At 43.2% G+C, this 19,534-nt stretch overlaps 1 protein-coding gene across 2 annotated transcripts in view; it reads left to right on the top strand.

Moving 5' to 3' along the window:
• The window catches only part of dnah6 (dynein, axonemal, heavy chain 6), a 1,317,984-nt gene that overhangs the window by 1,189,564 nt on the left and 108,886 nt on the right, over positions 1-19,534 (top strand). For both annotated transcript variants that reach the window (XM_085993638.1, XM_085993630.1), the window contains one exon: positions 7,448-7,575. In XM_085993638.1, the coding sequence (XP_085849764.1) occupies positions 7,448-7,575 (128 nt within the window). The remainder of the gene's footprint in view (positions 1-7,447; positions 7,576-19,534) is intronic.

The raw sequence follows: 19,534 nt of genomic DNA, 5'->3' as shown, positions 1-19,534 counted from the left end.
GGGGCCGTGTAGCCTGATCCTGCTCCTATTTCGTGTGTCTAATTCTGTTAGATTCAGGAGATGGTTCTGTGATAGTAGATTGGCGGTTAGGATCAGATCAGCCATGATCTTATTAAATGGCGGAGCAGGCTTGAGGGGCCGATTGGCCTACTCCTGCTCCTATTTCTTATGTTCTTATGTAAAAGTTTTTTATTTCAATGGCATAAAAGCAAATTATCCCTCACAAAATTCCTTTAACTACTTAATGTCTGCTAGTTTCCAGCCTTCTGTTTACTGCCCTTTTTAAATAAGGGTGTTACATTAGCAGTTTTCCAGTCTGCCGGGACCTTTGCTGAGTCCAGGGAGTTTTGGAAAATTATTACCGATGCATCCACAATCCCTACCGCCACTTCCCTCAAGACCCTAGGATGTAAGCCATCAGGTCCAGGTGATTTATCGGCCTTGAGTCCCATTATTTTACCGAGTACCACTTCCTTAGTGATTTTGATCGTGTTTTGCTCCTCCCCCCCCCCCCCTATAGCCCCCTGTTTGTCCAGTGTTGGGATATTCTTAGTGTCTTCTACTGTAAAGACTGATACAAAATATTCATTCAGTGTTTTTGCCATCTCCATATTTCCCACCATTAATTTCCCAGTCTCCTCCTCTAAGGGACCAACATTTACTTTAGCCACCCTTTTTCTTTTTATATAACTATAAAAACTCTTACTATCTGTTTTTATATTTTTTGCTAATTTACTTTCATAATCTATCTTCCCTTTCTTAATCAATCTTTTTGTTATTTTTTGCTGTCTTTTAAAGTTTTCCCAATCCTCTATCCTCCCACTAGATTTGGCTACCTTATATGCCCTTGTTTTTAGTTGAATACTATCCTTAATTTCTTTACTTAGCCACGGATGGCTGTCTTTTCTTTTACACCCTTTTCTTCTCAGTGGAATATATATTTTTTGGAAGTTGTAAAATAACTCCTTAAATGTACAACACTGATCATGCATCGTCTTACCCTTTAATCTATTTTCCCAATCCACTCTACTCAATTCCGCTCTCATACCTTCATAGTCTCCTTTATTCAAGCTTAGCACGCTTGTTTGAGATCCAACCTTCTCACCCTCTAATTGAATATGGAATTCAACCATGTTATGGTCACTCATTCCAAGGGGATCCTTTACTAGGACATTTTTAATTAATCCTGTCTCGTTACACAGGACCAGATCTAAGGTTGCTTGCCCCCTGGTCGGTTCAGTTACATACTGCTCAAGAAACCCATCCCTAATACACTCAATGAACTCATCCTCAAGGCAGCCCTGCCCAATTTGATTTGTCCAATTAATATGATAGTTAAAATCCCCCATAATTATAGATGTTCCCTTATTACAAGCCTCAACTATTTCCTGATTGATACTCTGTCCAACATAGTTGCAACTTTTCGGAGGCCTATAGACTACGCCCACTAGTGTTTTTTTTCCCCTTATTATTCCTTACCTCCACCCAAACTGTTTCATTATCCTGATCTTTTGACCCAATATCATTTCTCTGTATTACAGTGATTCCTTCCTTTATTAACATAGCCACCCCACCTCCCCTTCCTTCCTGCCTGTCCTTCCTGATCGTTAAATAACCTGGTATGTTTAATTCCCAGGCATTGTCACCCTGCAGCCATGTTTCTGTAATGGCCACAAGATCATACCTATATGTAGTTATTTGTGCCATTAACTCGTCTATTTTGTTACGAATGCTACGTGCATTCAGATAGAGAACTTTCAAATATGTTTTGTGGAACTTAGTTCCTGCTTTTGCCCTTTTTATTACTTTACCTTTTACTCCATACCTTCTGCCCCTTCCTGACACGCTCTGGTTTTTAATTTCCCCACTGCTACCTAAGTCTATGACCTTCTCTGTTGTCATTTTTATTATTTGCTCTCTAGGAACCTCCCCCCAACTAGTTAGTTTAAAACCCTCTCTACAGCCCTAGTTATATGATCCGCCAGGACTCTAGTCCCAGCACTGGCCAAGTGAAGCCCATCCCAATGGAACAGCTCCCTCCTGCCCCAGTACTGGTGCCAGTGTCCCAGGAAGCAAAACCCATTTCTCCCACACCAGTCTTTGAGCCACGCATTTAACTCTCTAATTTTATTTGTCCTAGCCAAATTCACTCGTGGCTCAGGTAATATACCAGAGATTATTACCCTTGAGGTTCTGTTTTTTAATTTGACACCTAGCTTTTCATAATCCTTTAACAGAACCGGCTTCCTAGTCCTATCTACATCGTTTGTACCAACATGGACCACGACAACTGGATCCACCCCCTCCCACTGCAAGTTTCTTTCCAGCCCAGAGGAGATGTCCTTAACCCTGGCACCGGGTAGGCAACACAGCCTTCGGGACTCTCGCTCTCGGCTGCAGAGAACTCTATCTATCCCCCTAATAATACTATCCCCTACCACTACAACATTTCTAGTCACTCCCCCCTCTTGAATGGCCCCCCGTTCCACGGTGCTGTGGCCAGGTTGCTCATCCTCCCTGCAGTCCCTGCTCCCATCCCGACAGGGAGTAAGAACCTCAAACCTGCTGAACAAGAGCAAGGGCTGCGGCTCCTCCAGCTCTACCTCCTGGATCCCCATACCTGCCTCACTTGTAGTCACACCGTCCTGTCCCTGACCATGGGCTACATCTGAATTAATTAACTTCATAGGTGTGATCACCTCCTGATACACAGAGTCCAGGTACTTCTCCCCCTCCCTGATGTGTCGCAGTGTCTGAAGCTCAGACTCCAGCTCATCAACACGGAGCTGGAGTTCCTGTAGCAGCAGACACTTGTCACAGACGTATTCACCGTGAGCCTCAATGGGGTTCACCGGCTCCCACATCTCGCAACAGTAACACATCACCTGCTCCATTCTATGTAATTAATTAAAATTTTTATTGTTAGTTATGGACACCCTCTGCCCGATTATAGATGCTAGTATCCCCTTTAATTAATTGGATTTAATTTAAATCAATCCCTCTAATTAAACCAGTTAAATGGTTTACCAACAGTCACTCTGCACCAGAAAGGCCTTATTAACTACAACCCACAGAGTTAAAGTTTGAAAAGAGCACCTAACACCCCACTTACCCTAACTCACACACTTACCCAAACTCTCAGCACTCTCTGCTGACTCGCATTCAGTGCTTGCTCGCACTAGCCTGGTCTTTTTATACTGTTTGTTTGTTTACAGCCAAATGAGTCACCCCTGCTGATTGGTTAGAAAACTGGTTTCCACTGCCTGCTGTGCCATTTACTCCTACTGCAGTGTAACCTTGTTTTACTCTTCTTAAACCAACAGAATCCCAAATATTTAACTTTTCCCCTTTACTTAAACTGCTTAAGTCATCTTATCAAGAATGATTTGAAGAGAAATAACAATTAAAGAACTCACACACTTACCCAAACTCACAGCACTCTCTGCTGACTCGCACTCAGTGCTTGCTCGCACTAGCCTGGTCTTTTTATACTAAACCAGATGACAGAAAGTTTCCAACCTTCTGTCTACAGCCATTCACAAAGTGTGTAAGCTAATAACTTAGCTAAGGTACTGTATATAAAGAGTGAATCTGTGATCCCAGGAGCAAGCTGTGCTCATGGAGAAGAGGTTGAAAACCAAGGAGGTCAGTTTTAACCCAGAGCCTCTAATAATGTCATTGGGTGACACCTTTTGAATGTTAATTAGGCCCCTGTCTCCCTTTTGCAGGAACCTTGCCGATGGCCTGATTTGTGTTTGTAAAAATTTAAATGGGTGGAATGAGGTTCGGATTGCTCGATCCCGATATTTTAACCCCCTTCCCCCCACTGACCCTATCACACCCAGAGGCCAAGTACTGTTGTAAAGGAATTTCAAAAAGATACACCATCCTATGAATGGAATTCTTGTCTTTATTAAAACATGATAAACTGAGTTTAAAAATCTAAAAAGCCTCAACGACACAAGCTGTGAATACAGGCTTCTGAGATAAGATGAAGTGTTAACACCGAAGTTGTAAACACCACACAAGCTTTTGAAATGGGAATTGATTGTTAATACTGAGACAATGGCCCTAATGAAGCAAAGGGTTGGAGTTTCCAAGAAGTCTGCAGTTTGGGAGAAACACAGTACCAATACCCAGTTTAAAGTGTTAAAAACTAACACTTCAGACAGAAACACAGAACATTAAAAAGCCATGTGCCTTTGAAAAAATGACATCAAGTAAAAGAAATACCTGCCGTAAAATAGTTTTATGTTAAACATAGAACAAGCAGACACGATGTCTGTGACATAACCATTAAAGTAGCTAAGAAATGCATAGAACACCCTAGTTGAAGTGTTTTTGATTTACATATTGTAAAAGGTACAAACAGAAAACTTTGTAAATATTACATCAATAGATGCACCAAGCAACCATATTGGGGTCGATTTTCCTGGAGCCGTCAGGTGGGGTTTCAGGCATGAGGGGGGGGGAAATCCTGAATTCGGGGGTCCTGACACCATCCTGCCCAAAACCCCGCTCCACGCAAGTTTCAGAGGCGGCGGGTACCCGCCCCGCACTGGGACCCACCGACCCCAGGCGGGAAGGGATTAGTGCCAGTTAACTGCCTGTTAACAGGTAGTTAACAGGCAGTTTTTAGCCTAATCCCTATTTTGAGGGGTGTCGTGTGGGATTCCCGACGGCTCCAAACCACGCCAGGTTAGAGCAGGCGGGCCGTCGGGTTGAAGGAGTTGGAGGGGTCACGATGTCGGTGTTCAGGTGAGTAATGGGTGCATGAGTGCAAAGGTAAGTGTGTTTGGTGTGTCTAAAGTGCGTAAAGAACTTTTACTTACCTGTACTTACCTTAACAGCCTTTCTTCCTCTAGGCATCGGGAGCGCATCACTCAGCCGGCACTTAAAGCTGAATAGCTGCGATCTGTGAAAAGTGACAGCCTTCAGCTTTGAGTGCTGCTGAGAGTTCTAACTGAGTCTGTGGAGAAGGACTCAGGTTAGAAGTCAGACTGTCAGTGTTTGACAGCTTCAAACAGCTGTGAAACACATATTTAATCTGTCAAGACCTCTTGACAGATGAAATTGCAGTCTGTGACGTCACCTGTTGCCGGGTGGCCCTTAATTGGCCTGCTGAGTCCGCTGGGCGGGCTCAACAAGGTCAATCAAGGGAAAATCGCGTGGATTGGCCGGACGTCGACGTAGGTGGGTCTAAAACCCGAAAGTTGTAGTCCCGCCTTCTTCCCAACAGCTTTGGGAAAATCGACCCCATTGTGTTTATGTTGAAAATGGAACAGTTAGGAGACATGATGTTTGCTTATAAACAGTTAAGGTGATATTAAGAATTGAATTGAAGGCTTTTGTAAGAATGGCATCAAAAAGATAAATCTGTTATAACCATTTTTTTATGATAAGTTTTTGAACACCTATACAGCAGACAGGATTCTGAAAGTTAACAGCTGAATTGACAGTAAGAATAGAAAAGAATTCAACAGATATGACTAGAGATAATTAGAATACATCAGCAGAAAACTTCAAAGGATATACCACTGGGAAAGAGTATAAAATATAGAACTTTCAGATAGAAAGTCAGAAGTCGCTGGAAGGGGCAAGCGATTCTCAACTTCAGAGGCCGGCTCTGTAAGTTTTTAACTCTTTGAGTCTCGGGGATCAAACGGTACTCTTATTTGATTTTGGTGGATATCCTGGATTTAGAATAAGAAGAAATGTAAAAATGTAATGAAGTTAAGATTTGAGAATAAGGATCTCTGAGAAGAATTGTAAGCTATTTGTTTTTCAACTGCTAAAGTTGCAATTGAATCACCAGCTGTTAACTACATGTCGGTTCTTTAATAAATCTATATATTTTTAGAACTGTCTCACAGAGTACTTCTGTATCAAACTCGCGAACTCAATCTCTGTACACTCTTTGGTGAGGAGTTACAGAGTTCTGGCGGGGGGTTTACCAGACCCTCATAATATCTGGAAGGTTACAGTCTAGTTAAACTTATTAAAAGTGCTATCTGGAAGATGGTAACATCTTCAAGTTGTTCCTTTCCTTTAGAGAGAGATAGCCTGGACCTTTAGACCCAATTAAGCATCTTATAGAATTGGGCTATCTCTAACTTTAGTTGAAGGGGAACACGCCTGATCTGGGGTAGCCCGAAAAGGGCTAGGACTAGTAATTATCCCTTCACTGTAACCTTATCTCTGACCTTTGCGTAAGGCTTCCCTGCTGGAAGAATGGGATCACAAAATCATACTCATGGATACAATACTTTGAGTAAACAAATTAATTGAACAGATAACTACAAAATGCTTTGTCTTTAACTATGTAAGTTGCCTTTTAGCATAAAGGGAGTAACAGTTCCCTGGTACTCACCCGTAGGCCCAATGGAAATGCCGATTTCTTGCATGCACTGCGCATGCGCAGGAAACCGGCACTTCTGTTCCCCTGAAGGAAGGGGTTCAGAGTTCGAACGCGTGCGCAGGAGAGGCTGCGCATGCGCATCAAACTTCATTTTTTTTTGCAGGTTTTCCCAGGAGGGTAAGTCTCCAGAAGTTACACATTTAAAAAGCAGGCGTAAGTGGTGAATTAATTAAAATTAAAACATTTTTTCCACAGGTTTATTATTTTTAAATACTTTAAAGCAAGGTAAGTTTATTTTTAGCCCCGTTAAAAAATAAAATTATTTTTTTCAAAAATTTAAATTATTTTTTAAAATAGTTATTTAATGTAATTTATAGTTTATTTAAAAAATGTGATGTTTTTTTTAAAATTTATTTGAAGATTTAGTGATGTTTTGGGGCCGTAGTATTTATAAGTTTTGACAGCTCTTCCTGTCAAACTTATGAATGGAGCATTCCCTGCTCCGATTTGCTCCCCATGGCCCACGTGATCCCAGGGGACGCATCAAACTAACTGCGCCCCTGGGATACGCAAGCACTGCGCGCCAGCAGCTGGAGCAGGCCCAGGATCGGAATTCCACGGGGGCCCACAGCTCAACGGCCGGCACGCAAGGTAAGTGCAGGTCGGGGGCTTACACCCGCAGGAAGCCCCCAACCCGAATTTCTGGGTCATTGTGTTTGTGAAGGTTTGCTTTGGTTGCCATTTCTAGGAAGATCATAAACGTGTTGTGAAAGGATACATTTACAATTTGGCTAGAAGTACTATGCACAGAAAATCTTCACAAATTCATTTAGAATTTCCGTAATAAGATACGGACACAAGGGGAATCATTTTCACCATCGCCGCCTGCCTGGTAACCTGGTGAAGCAGATCGCCCGCCCTGTGTAGAATCTGCTCAATTTTCATTCCACAGTCGTCAATGGAATGAAAATTAGGCTGGTTCTATAATGGGCAGGCAACTGCCAGGTGACTGCCCAGGCAGCGAAGCACAAAATTGTCCCTAAAGTCTGTGGAAGGAACTTTCTCATTTTTTTCAAATATTTATTTCAGAAAAACTTGACCTTGAAGTTGCAACTGAAGTCCTATTTGTTAGAGATAAGAAAGGACGCTTGAATTCGTTAACCACTGTACTCGGTCAAGAAGTTGACCGTTTTAATGGTCTCCTGGTCGTGCTAAAAGTAAGTAATGAATCTATAAATAATAATGCTCACATTCTCAATTACACAGCACTACTTGAAAGTCAGTTGTGGCCCTTCTTGCATTTGGCTAAAGACTGCAATAGTTTCAACATAATATGCTCTCCTAACTTCAGTTCTTCGTGTCTTCATTAATTTTACATGTTTCTAAATTTGTAATCAGCCATGCATATTTCCCAATGGGCAGCAATTACTATTACGCTCGAATATTGCACAGGGGAAACATTTATCTCCACATGAAAAATACATGAAACTAGTATTTAATGCGAACAATTCTGCTATGCTTTTTGAAACTGTGTTTGATGTGTTAATTATGGTATTTATGAAGATATATGAACATATGAAAAGGAGGATGAGCAAAGGCCGTCAAGCTCACCTCAATGAATCAATGGTGCAATCTGCTGCACTGTTCACCATTCAAGTTTGTATTTGAGGAACATATTGTGTGGGAGGGGACTTTCAATTGGGAATACCCATTTTTATTTAAAAAATGAGCACTTAGGCACTGAAAATTGGGTTGTGATCTTGCGTGACACAGAATGTGCCCATCTCCATTTTGAATGGGGGTTTCTTTTAGACGTCTAGCATGCTCACCTGAAATCGGTGGGTACCTATTTACCCTGCTAACTATAGGGTCCTGTGCTTGTTTAAGGACCCAAGAACCCTTTTCAACAGCTCTGGCATCCTATTCGCCAATGCTAAAACAGGCACACAAATTATGGGCGGGAACAGCCTGGAGGGCACCATTTAGGCCGTGTCAGTCGTGGCTCAGTGGGCAGCACTCTTGTCTCTGAGTCAGAAGATTGTGTGTACAAGTCCCACTCCAGAGACTTGAGCACATAATCCAGACTGACACTTCAGTTCAGCATTGAGGGAGTGCTGCACTGTCGGATATGCCATCTATCGGATGAGACATTGAACTGAGGTTGTGTCTGCCCTCTCAGGTGGATGTAAAAGATCCCATGGCACTATTTCAAAGCAGAACAGGGGAGTTTGTCCCGGTGTCCTGGCCAATATTTATCCCTCAACCAACAGCAATAAAACAGATTATCTGGTCATATATGTCATTGCTGTTTTTGGACCTTGCTGTGCACAATTTGGCTGCCACGTTTCCTACATTACAGCAGTGACTGCACTTCACAATTCCTGCAGATTTTCACTGGGTTTGCTCTTTTTCTTTTGTGGGTCCTTTTTGAATGGCGAAATGCGAACTCCATGGGTATTTTGGTGCCGTACTCTTTGCGAGAAATCAAACGGGAGGCATTATGATGTCACTCCCACATCATTTGCATAGTATTTAAATGCTCCCAACTTTCTCACAAAAAGCCTATTTCATTTTCTTTCTTTCAAATGTTTAATTTTTTGCATGTTTTGGTCACCACCAAAGAAAACTAATTGCCAAAAATGATGCAGTCATCATAATTGATTCAAATTAGATTAGATTTTCTCTTCGCTAATCTATAAAATGGTCAGGTTTCAGCCTTGTAAAGGCTGTAATATAATTCAGTGTGTAGCTGATCATAAAATGCCAATCAGATGCAATTTTCATTTTACCGTGAATGTTGTTGATTAATACTTTATGTGGTCTATCCTTTCTCCTGAGTTATACTTTGCATTTACATTTTCTAGAGTACTACTATTATGCATATTATAGAATGAAAATGATAGCCAGAAGGAAAAGGAGAAGCTGATTGCTGTTAACACTTCCAAACATTTAACACTCAGAAATATGAACTTATTTCTAAAAATGACACTGTATTAGTTCCTAAGGATTAGTTCAGAGTTTGTTGTGTTAATTGTATGAAGCACAGTAAAAGTTCAACAGTGAATACTGAGTGCTCATGTTAAACCAGCAAACTATTTCCTCAAGCACATGTGTGACAGTGCCAAAAAATGCTGCGTTGGGAACAAGAATAAAAGTAACAAAACTTTACTTGTTTGTGTCTTGAAGCTTGGAAAACAAATTTTAAAAATGTTCTTACACAATATAGCTCGCATTGAAACCATATTGGCACAATGAGCTAATGATTTCAATTAAATAAAATGGGAACTACCCTAAATAAATTGGAAAGAAAAATTGGCTGGCAGGTCAGGGGCTGAACATAGGGAAAGGTGTAAACAGCATAAGATGGAGTTCCTTGGATAAGCAGAGAAATTCAAATTAGAATGTGACTTAAATAAGGCATTTTTGGGATATAAGAAGAAGAATGACCATAACATCGTTTGTCCCAAGGGGTTCAACCTCGCACCATGGCCTCTACGATCTGCTTGATGTGCCTCAATTGATGTGCCTCAATAAATCCGAGACTCGATGTTAGCGAAACAAAACAAGGCTTTTATTGACTTAGAAGGTAACACACAGGAGAGAGGTATCTTCCATCCAGAGCTCTGCCGTACTGGATGTGCTGCAGGCTGGGCCAGCTTACATAGGGGCCAGGTATGGGCGGAGCCCTACACATAGTACAATACAATGGGCCAGGTATGGGCGGAGCCCTACACATAGTACAATACAATGGTGAGGAAACGGAACAGAGGTAAGGGAAATGAAACTGAAACCAACCTCAGTCACAGGCAGTGATGAATGGAATATTTCATCACACTGCTGCCCAATGATCTGCAGGACTCTCTCCTCCAGCTGGCTGAGGGCCTGCATGTCAGCCTGCCCCCTGCCTGTCTGCTGCTGCTCCCTCCGGTTCATAGACTCATAGAATGGTTACAGCACAGAAGGAGGCCATTCGGCCCATGCATCTATGCTATTTGCCTCAATTACTTCAACTCATTAAATCCCGGTTTGACCTGGAGTACAATAGTCATTTTTGATGTGACTGCTCAGCTGGGAAATGCTGCACAAGTTCCTCATTAATGACCTTTAACAAGACCTTTAAGTTAATTTTTTTCACTTTTCAGGAGCCTTTATTATCCTTTTCTGAAGGGGCAGGATTGCTAGGAGCAGAGATGAATCATCAGTTGGCGATGTCTCCTTTCCACCACTCTTTACACATTTTCCCTGAATTAGCAACACAGCAAAGATGGACGGGCTCAATGTTCTTAGAGATTTATAACAGAAACAGTTACGAGTAAAGCATTGGACCCTGATAGTTATAGAAACATAGAAATATAGAAGGTAGGAGCAGGAGTAGGACATTCGGCCCCTCGAGCCTGTGCCGCCATTTCATGAGATCATGGCTGATCATCCAAATTCAGTACCCTGTCCCGCTTTCTCCACATATCCCTTGATACCTTTAGCCTTAAGAAATATATCTAACTCCTTCTTGAATATATTTAACGAATTGGCCTCAACTGCCTTCTGTGGTAGAGAATTCCACAGGTTCACCACTCTCTGGGTGAAGAAATTCCTCCTCATCTCAGTCCTAAATGGCTTACACCTTATCCTTAGACTGTGACCCCTGATTCTGGACTCCCCCACCATCGGGAACATCCTTCCTGCATCTAGTCTGTCTAGTCCTGTTAGAATTTTAGAAGTTTCAATGAGATCCTCTCTCATTCTTCTAAACTTCAGTGAGTATAAGCCCAATCGACCCAATCTCTCCTCATACGTCATTCCTGCCATCCCAGGTATCAGTCTGGTGAATCTTCGCTGCACTCCCTCCATGGCAAGAACATCCTTCCTCAGATAAGGCGACCAAAACTGCACACAATACTCAAGGTGTGGTCTCACCAAGGCCCTGTACAACTGCAGTAAGACATCCTTGCTCCTGTACTCGAATCCTCTCGCTATGAAGGCCAACATACCATTTGCCTTCTTAACCGCCTGCTGCACCTGCATGCTCACCTTCAGCGACTGGTGCACAAGGACACCCAGGTCTCGTTGCACTTCACCTTTTCCCACTCTATTGCCGTTTAGATAATAATCTGTCTTCCTGTTTTTGCCACCAAAGTGGATAACCTCACATTTATCCACATTGGGCAGATGCATGGCAGATGCAGTATAATCACCCAACCTGTCCAAATCATACTGGAGTTTCTCTGCATCCTCCTCACAACACACACGCCCACCCAGCTTTGTATCGTCTGCAAACTTGGAGATATTACATCTAGTTCCCTCGTCTAGATCATTAATATATATTGTGAATAGCTGTGGTCCTAGCACTGATCCCTGCGGTACCAGAGTAGTCACTCCCTGCCACTTGGAAAAAGACCCATTTATTCCAACTCTTTGCTTCCTGTCTGCCAACCAGTTCTCTATCCAAGTCAGTATCTTAACCCCAATCCCATGTGCCTTAACTTTACACGCCAATCTCTTATGCGGGACCTTATCGAAAGCCTTCTGAAAGTCCAAATACACCACATCCGCTGGTTTTTCCATTATCTATTCTACCAGTTACATCCTCAAAAATTCCAGTAGATTAGCCAAGCAAGATTTACCTTTTGTAAATCCATGTTGACTTTGTCTGATCCTGTCACTGTTTTCCAAGTGCTCTGCTATTACATCTTTTATAATGGACTCTAGCATTTTCCCCACTACCGATGTCAGGCTTACCGGTCTATAATTCCCAGTTTTCTCTCTACCACCTTTTTTAAATAGTGGGGTTACATTAGCTACCCTCCAATCCATGGGAACTATTCCAGAGTCTATAGAATTTTGGAAGATGACCAGCAATGCATCTACTATTTCTCGGGCCACTTCCTTAAGTACCCTAGGATGTAGATTATCAGGCCCTGGGGATTTATCGGCCTTCAATCCCGTCAATTTCCCTAACACCATTTCCCTACAAATACTGATTTCATACAATTCCTCCCTCTCATTAGACCCTATGTTCCCCGCAATCTCTGGAAGGTTATTTGTGTCCTCCTTTGTGAAGACTAGAAGTGAGGCAGGTACGGGGATCCAGGAGGTAGTGTTGGAGGAGCCGCAGCCCTTGCACTTGTCCAACAGGTTTGATGCTCTTACTCCCTGTGCGGATGGGAACAGAGACTGCGGGGAGGATGAGCAACCTGGCCACAGCACCGTGGAGCGGGGGGCCATTCAAGTGGGGGGAGTTAAAAGAAATGTTGTAGTGGTAGGGGATAGTATCGTTAGGGGGATAGATAGAGTTCTTTGCAGCCGAGAGCGAGAGTCCCGAAGGCTGTGTTGCCTGCCCGGTGCCAGGGTTAAGGACATCTCCTCTGGACTGGAGAGAAACTTGGAGTGGGAGGGGGAGGATCCAGTTGTCATGGTCCATGTTGGTACCAACGACATAGATAGGACAAGGAAGGAGGTTCTGCTGAGGGAGTTTGAGCAGCTAGGGGCCAAATTAAAAAGCAGAACCACAAGGGTAATAATCTCTGGATTATTACCTGAGCCACGAGCGAATTTGGCTAGGACAAATAAAATTAGAGAGTTAAATGCGTGGCTCAAAGACTGGTGTGGGAGAAATGGGTTTTGCTTCCTGGGACACTGGCACCAGTACTGGGGCAGGAGGGAGCTGTTCCGTTGGGATGGGCTTCACTTGGCCAGTGCTGGGACTAGAGTCCTGGCGGATCATATAACTAGGGCTGTAGAGAGGGCTTTACACTAACTAGTGGGGGGGAGGTTCCTAGAGAGCAAATAATAAAAATGACAACAGAGAAGGTCATAGACTTAGGTAGCAGTGGGGAAATTAAAAACCAGAGCGTGTCAGGAAGGGGCAGAAGGTATGGAGTAAAAGGTAAAGTAATAAAAAGGGCAAAAGCAGGAACTAAGTGTCACAAAACATATTTGAAAGTTCTCTATCTGAATGCACGTAGCATTCGTAACAAAATAGATGAGTTAATGGCACAAATAACTACGTATGGGTATGATCTTGTGGCTATTACAGAAACATGGCTGCAGGGTGACAATGCCTGGGAATTAAACATACCAGGTTATTTAATGATCAGGAAGGACAGGCAGGAAGCAAGGGGAGGTGGGGTGGCTATGTTAATAAAGGAAGGAATCACTGTAATACAGAGAAATGATATTTGGTCAAAAGATCAGGATAATGAAACAGTTTGGGTGGAGGTAAGGAATAATAAGGGGGGAAAAACACCAGTGGGCGTAGTCTATAGGCCTCCGAACAGTGGCAACTCTGTTGGACAGAGTATCAGTCAGGAAATAGTTGAGGCTTGTAATAATTATGGGGGATTTTAACTATCATATTAATTGGACAAATCAAATTGGGCAGGGCTGCCTTGAGGATGAGTTCATTGAGTGTATTAGGGATGGGTTTCTTGAGCAGTATGTAACTGAACCGACCAGGGGGCAAGCAACCTTAGATCTGGTCCTGTGTAACGAGACAGGATTAATTAAAAATGTCCTAGTAAAGGATCCCCTTGGAATGAGTGACCATAACATGGTTGAATTCCATATTCAATTAGAGTGTGAAAATGTTGGATCTCAAACAAATGTGCTAAGCTTGAATAAAGGAGACTATGAAGGTACGAGAGCGGAATTGAGTAGAGTGGATTGGGAAAATAGATTAAAGGGTAAGACGATACATGATCAGTGGTGTACATTTAAGGAGTTGTTTTACAACTTCCAAAAAAAATATATTCCACTGAGAAGAAAAGGGTGTAAAACAAAAGACAGCCATCCGTGGCTAAGTAAAGAAATTAAGGATAGTATTCGACTAAAAACAAGGGCATATAAGGTAGCCAAATCTAGTGGGAGGACAGAGGATTGGGAAAACTTTAAAAGACAGCAAAAAATAACAAAAAGATTGATTAAGAAAGGGAAGATAGATTATGAAAGTAAATTAGCAAAAAATATAAAAACAGATAGTAAGAGTTTTTATAGTTATATAAAAAGAAAAAGGGTGGCTAAAGTAAATGTTGGTCCCTTAGAGGATGAGACTGGGAAATTAATGGTGGGAAATATGGAGATGGCAAAAACACTGAATGAATATTTTATATCAGTCTTTACAGTAGAAGACACTAAGAATATCCCAACACTGGACAAACAGGGGGCTAAAGGGGGGGAGGAGCTAAACACGATCAAAATCACTAAGGAAGTGGTACTCGATAAAATAATGGGACTCAAGGCGGATAAATCACCTGGACCTGATGGCTTACATCCTAGGGTCTTGAGGGAAGTGGCGGTAGGGATTGTGGATGCATTGGTAATAATTTTCCAAAACTCCCTGGACTTGGCAAAGGTCCCGGCAAACTGGAAAACTGCTAATGTAACACCCTTATTTAAAAAGGGCAGTAGACAGAAGGCTGGAAACTATAGACCGGTTAGCCTAACATCTGTGGTAGGTAAAATTTTGGAGTCCATTATTAAGGAGACAGTAACAGGACATTTGGATAATCATAATTTAATAGGACAAAGTCAGCATGGTTTTATGAAGGGGAAGTCATGTTTGACAAATTTGCTGGAGTTCTTTGAGGAAGTAACATATAGGGTGGATAAAGGGGAACCAGTGGACGTAGTATATTTAGACTTCCAAAAGGCATTTGACAAGGTGCCACACAAAAGATTATTGCTTAAGATAAAAAATCACGGGATTGGGGGTAATATTCTGGCATGGATAGAGGATTGGCTATCTAACAGAAGGCAGAGAGTTGGGATAAATGGTTTATTCTCAGACTGGCAATCAGTAACTAGTGGTGTTCCGCAGGGGTCAGTGCTGGGACCCCAACTCTTTACAATCTATATTAACGATTTGGAGGAGGGGACCGAGTGTAACATATCAAAGTTTGCAGATGATACTAAGATGGGAGGGAAAGTAGTGAGTGAGGAGGACATAAAAAACCTGCAAGGGGACATAGACAGGCTAAGTAAGTGGGCAGAGATTTGGCAGATGGAATACAATACTGGAAAGTGTGAGGTTATGCACTTTGGCAGGAGAAATCGTAGAACAAGTTATTATCTTTATGGCAAGAAACTGGAAAGTACTGAAGTACAAAGGGATCTGGGGGTCCCGGTGCACAAAACTCAAAAGGTTAGTATGCAGGTGCAGCAAGTGATTAAGAAGGCCAATGGAATGTTGGCTTTCATTGCTAGGGGAATAGAATATAAAAATAGGGAGGTATTGCTTCAGTTGTACAAGGTATTGGTGAGACTGCACCTGGAATACTGCGTACAGTTTTGGTGTCCATACTTAAGAAAGGACATACTTGCTCTCGAGTCAGTACAAAGAAGGTTCACTCGGTTAATCCCGGGGATGAGGGGATGGACATATGAGGAGCAGGTGAGTAGATTGGGACTCTACTCATTGGAGGTCAGAAGAATAAGAGGCGATCTTATTGAAACATATAAGATTGTGAAGTGGTTGGATCGGGTGGATGTGGGGAGGATGTTCCCGATGATGGGTGAAACTAGAACTAGAGGGCATAGTCTTAGCTGCTCTTTCAAAACTGAGATGAGGAGGAACTACTTCACTCAGAGGGTGGTAGGTCCATGGAATATGCTGCCCCAAAAAGCTGTAGAAGCTACATCATTACATAAATTTAAAACAGAAATAGACAGTTTCCTAGAAGTAAAGGGAATTAAGGGTTACGGGGAGTGGGCAGGAATTTGGACATGAATCTAGGTTCGGATCGGTCATGGCCCTGTGGGTAGCGGAGCGGGCCCAGGGTCCGTGTAGCCTGATCCTGCTCCTATTTCGTGTGTCTAATTCTGTTTGATTCAGGAGATGGTTCTGTGATAGTGGATTGGCGGTTAGGATCAGATCAGCCATGAACTTATTGAATGGCGGAGCAGGTTTGAGGGGCCGATTGGCCTACTCCTGCTCCTATTTCTTATGTTCTTATGTTCTTATAACCAAAGTATGTATTTAATTGGTCAGCCATTTCTTTGTTCCCCATTATAAATTCCCCTGATTCTGACTGCAAGGGACCTACGCTTGACTTCACCAATCTTTTTCTCTTCACATATCTATAGAAGCTTTTACAGTCAGTTATTATGTTCCCTGCAAGCTTACTCTCATATTCTATTTTCCCCCTCTTAATTAATCCCTTTGTCCTCCTTTGCTGAATCCTAAACTGCTCCCAATCCTCAGTTTTGCTGCTTTTTCTGGCCTATTTATATGTCCTCTCCTTGGATCTTATGCTATCCCTAATTTCCCTTGTTAGCCACGGTTGAGTCACCTTTTTTGTTTTATTTTTATGCCAAACAGGGATGAACAAATTCCGTAGTTCATCCATGCGATCTTTAAATGTTTGCCATTGCCTATCTACCATCAACGCTTTAAGTAATGTTCCCCAATCCATCCTAGTCAACTCGTGCCTCATACCATCGTAGTTTTCTTTATTTAAATTCAGGATCCTAGTCTCTGAGTCAACTACTTCACTCTCCATCTTAATGAAAAACTCTATCATATTATGATCACTCCTCCCCAAGGGGCCTCGCACAACAACATTGCTAATTAATCCTTTCTGATTACATAATACCCAGTCTAAGATGGCCTGATCTCTAGTTGGTTCCTCGACATATTGGTCCAGGAAACCATCCCGTATACACGCTAGGAATTCCTCCTCCACAGTATTGTTACCAATTTGGTTAGCCCAATCTATATGTAGATTAAAGTCACTCATGATAACTGCTGTGCCCTTATTGCACATGTCTCTAATTTCCCATTTAATGCCGTCCCCAACCTCAGCATCACTGTTTGGGGGTCTGTATACAACTCCCAGTTACATTTTCTGCCCCATGGTATTTCTCAGCTCTACCCATACAGATTCCACATCATCAGAGCTAATATCCTTCCTTACTATTGTGTTAATCTCCTCTTTAACCAGCAATGCTACCCCACCTCCTTTTCCTTTTTGTCTGTCCTTCCTGAATATTGAATACCCCTGGATGTTGTATTCCCAGCTTTGGACACCGTGGAGCCATGTCTCCATAATTCCAATCACATCATATCCATTTACATTTATTTGCGCAGCTAATTCATCCACCTTATTACATATGCTCCTCGCATTAAGACACAAAGCCTTCAGGCTTGTTTTTTTTAACACTCTTAGTCCTTTTAGAATTATTATTTACTGTAGCCCTGTTTGATTTACACCCTTGATTTCTCTGCCTTCCACTTTTGCTTTTCTCCTTCCTGTCTTTTGTTTCTATCCTTGCTTCCCTTTCCTCTGACTCCCTGCACAGGTTCCCAACCCCCTGCCATTTTAGTTTAAACCCTCCCCAACAGCACTAGCAAACACTCCCCCAGGACATCAGTCCCGGTCCCGCCCAGGTGCAAACAGTCCAGTTTGTACTGGTCCCACCTCCCCTAGAACCAGTTCCAATGTCCCAGAAATTTGAATCCCTCCACCTTGCACCATTCCTCTAGCCATGTTTTCATCTGAAATATCCTTCTATTTCTACTCTGACTAGCATGTGGCACTGGTAGCAATCCTGAGATTACTACCTTTTAGGTCCTATTTTTTAATTTACCTCCTAACTCCCTATATTCAGCTTTTAGGACCTCATCCCATTTTTTACCTATATCGTTGGTACCTATATGCACCACGACAACTGGTTGTTCACCCTGCCCCTCCAGAATGTCCTGCAGCCGCCCCAAGACATCCTTGACCCTTGCACCAGGGAGGCAACATACCATCCTGGAGTCTCGTTTGCGGCCGCAGAAACGCCTATCTATTCCCCTTACAATAGAATCCCCTATCACTATAGCTCTCCCAGCCTTTTTCCTCCCATCCTGTGCAGCAGAACCACCCATGGTGCCAGGAAGTTGGCTGCTGCTGCCTTCCCCCGATAAGCCATCTCCCTCAACAATATCCAAAGTGGTATATCTGTTTGAGAGGGGGATGGCCACAGGGGACCCCTGCACTACCTGCCTGCGCCTACTACTCTGCCTGGTGGTCACCCACTCCCTTCCTGCCTGTGCAGCCTTTACCTGTGGTGTGACCAACTCCCTAAACGTGCTATCCACGATGTCCTTAGCATCGCGAATGCTCCAGTATGTATCCATTTGCAGCTCCAGCGCGCAATGCGGTCTGTCAGTAGCTGCAGTTGGATACACTTCCCACACACATGGTTGTCAGGGACACAGGAAGTGTCCCTGATTTCCACATAGCGCAGGAGGAGCATGCCACGGGGCCGAGCTGTCCTGCCATGACTTACCCTTTAATTAATTTAAATTAATTTATATCAAATCAATACCAATAATTACTCTACAATTCAATGATATGCTCAAGGACCCTTGGTTACTAGCACTCCCCGATACACAATCACCAGCAATCACTACCAATTATTGACACATCACTACCAATCTGAATCAACTTGGAACTAAATATATAGGCCACAAAATTCGGCACCTTAGTGTTATGGCCGGTTTGAAGGGAAAAATGGTGCCCGCCATGCTTCCACCAACTTCCGGCGCGGCCTTTGCTGGTCTTGGGAAGAGCGATAGTGCAGCCGTTACCTGCATGCGCTGGAAGAAATGAAATGAGGCAGATTTGACGCACGACCTGCCATTTTTCACATCCGTGCTCCACTGTACGCCCTTTCCTAAACACGCACACCTGAACGTGCGTTCAGCTGCACGACACCCCCCCCACCAGTGCTACTTAAAGGGACACAATGCAGCTTTGAGGTAAGGTGCTTTTTGCTTTTGTACTGGTTCCTGTACAGTTTATTTGAGCAGTGCCTTGGTGTAAGACATTTAAGAAGTTGTTAATGTGTGCAGGGAGTGCTGCTGGACGTTGGGAAGGTGTTGGCTCTCAAAGGAAGGCCTCTGACTGTACCATTTGCTCCCAGTCATGGGGGCTCTACTTGCAGTCCCCTCATGCTGCAGCATGACGGGGAGAAAGAGCAGAGGCATCAAAGTAGACCAGCTGCTCGCAGAGGGCGGGGGTGGAGGGCTCTCAGAAGGAGGCCTTACCCACCTTGAGTCTTCAGAGAGCACTTCTCCTACCTTCACCTAAGTGTGTTCGGCGGCTCCGCTTCACCAAGGAGGTGGTCACTGAATTCTGACACCTATTGGAACCAGACCTGCAGCCTCCGAGCAGGGCGATGACAACACTGCCAGTG

The sequence above is a fragment of the Somniosus microcephalus genome, chromosome 1, assembly GCF_052327205.1.
Source record: "Somniosus microcephalus isolate GS21.2 chromosome 1, FLI_Smic_1.0, whole genome shotgun sequence".
NCBI classification, from domain to species: domain Eukaryota; kingdom Metazoa; phylum Chordata; class Chondrichthyes; order Squaliformes; family Somniosidae; genus Somniosus; species Somniosus microcephalus.
This window is presented reverse-complemented; position numbering and strand designations above follow the sequence as displayed.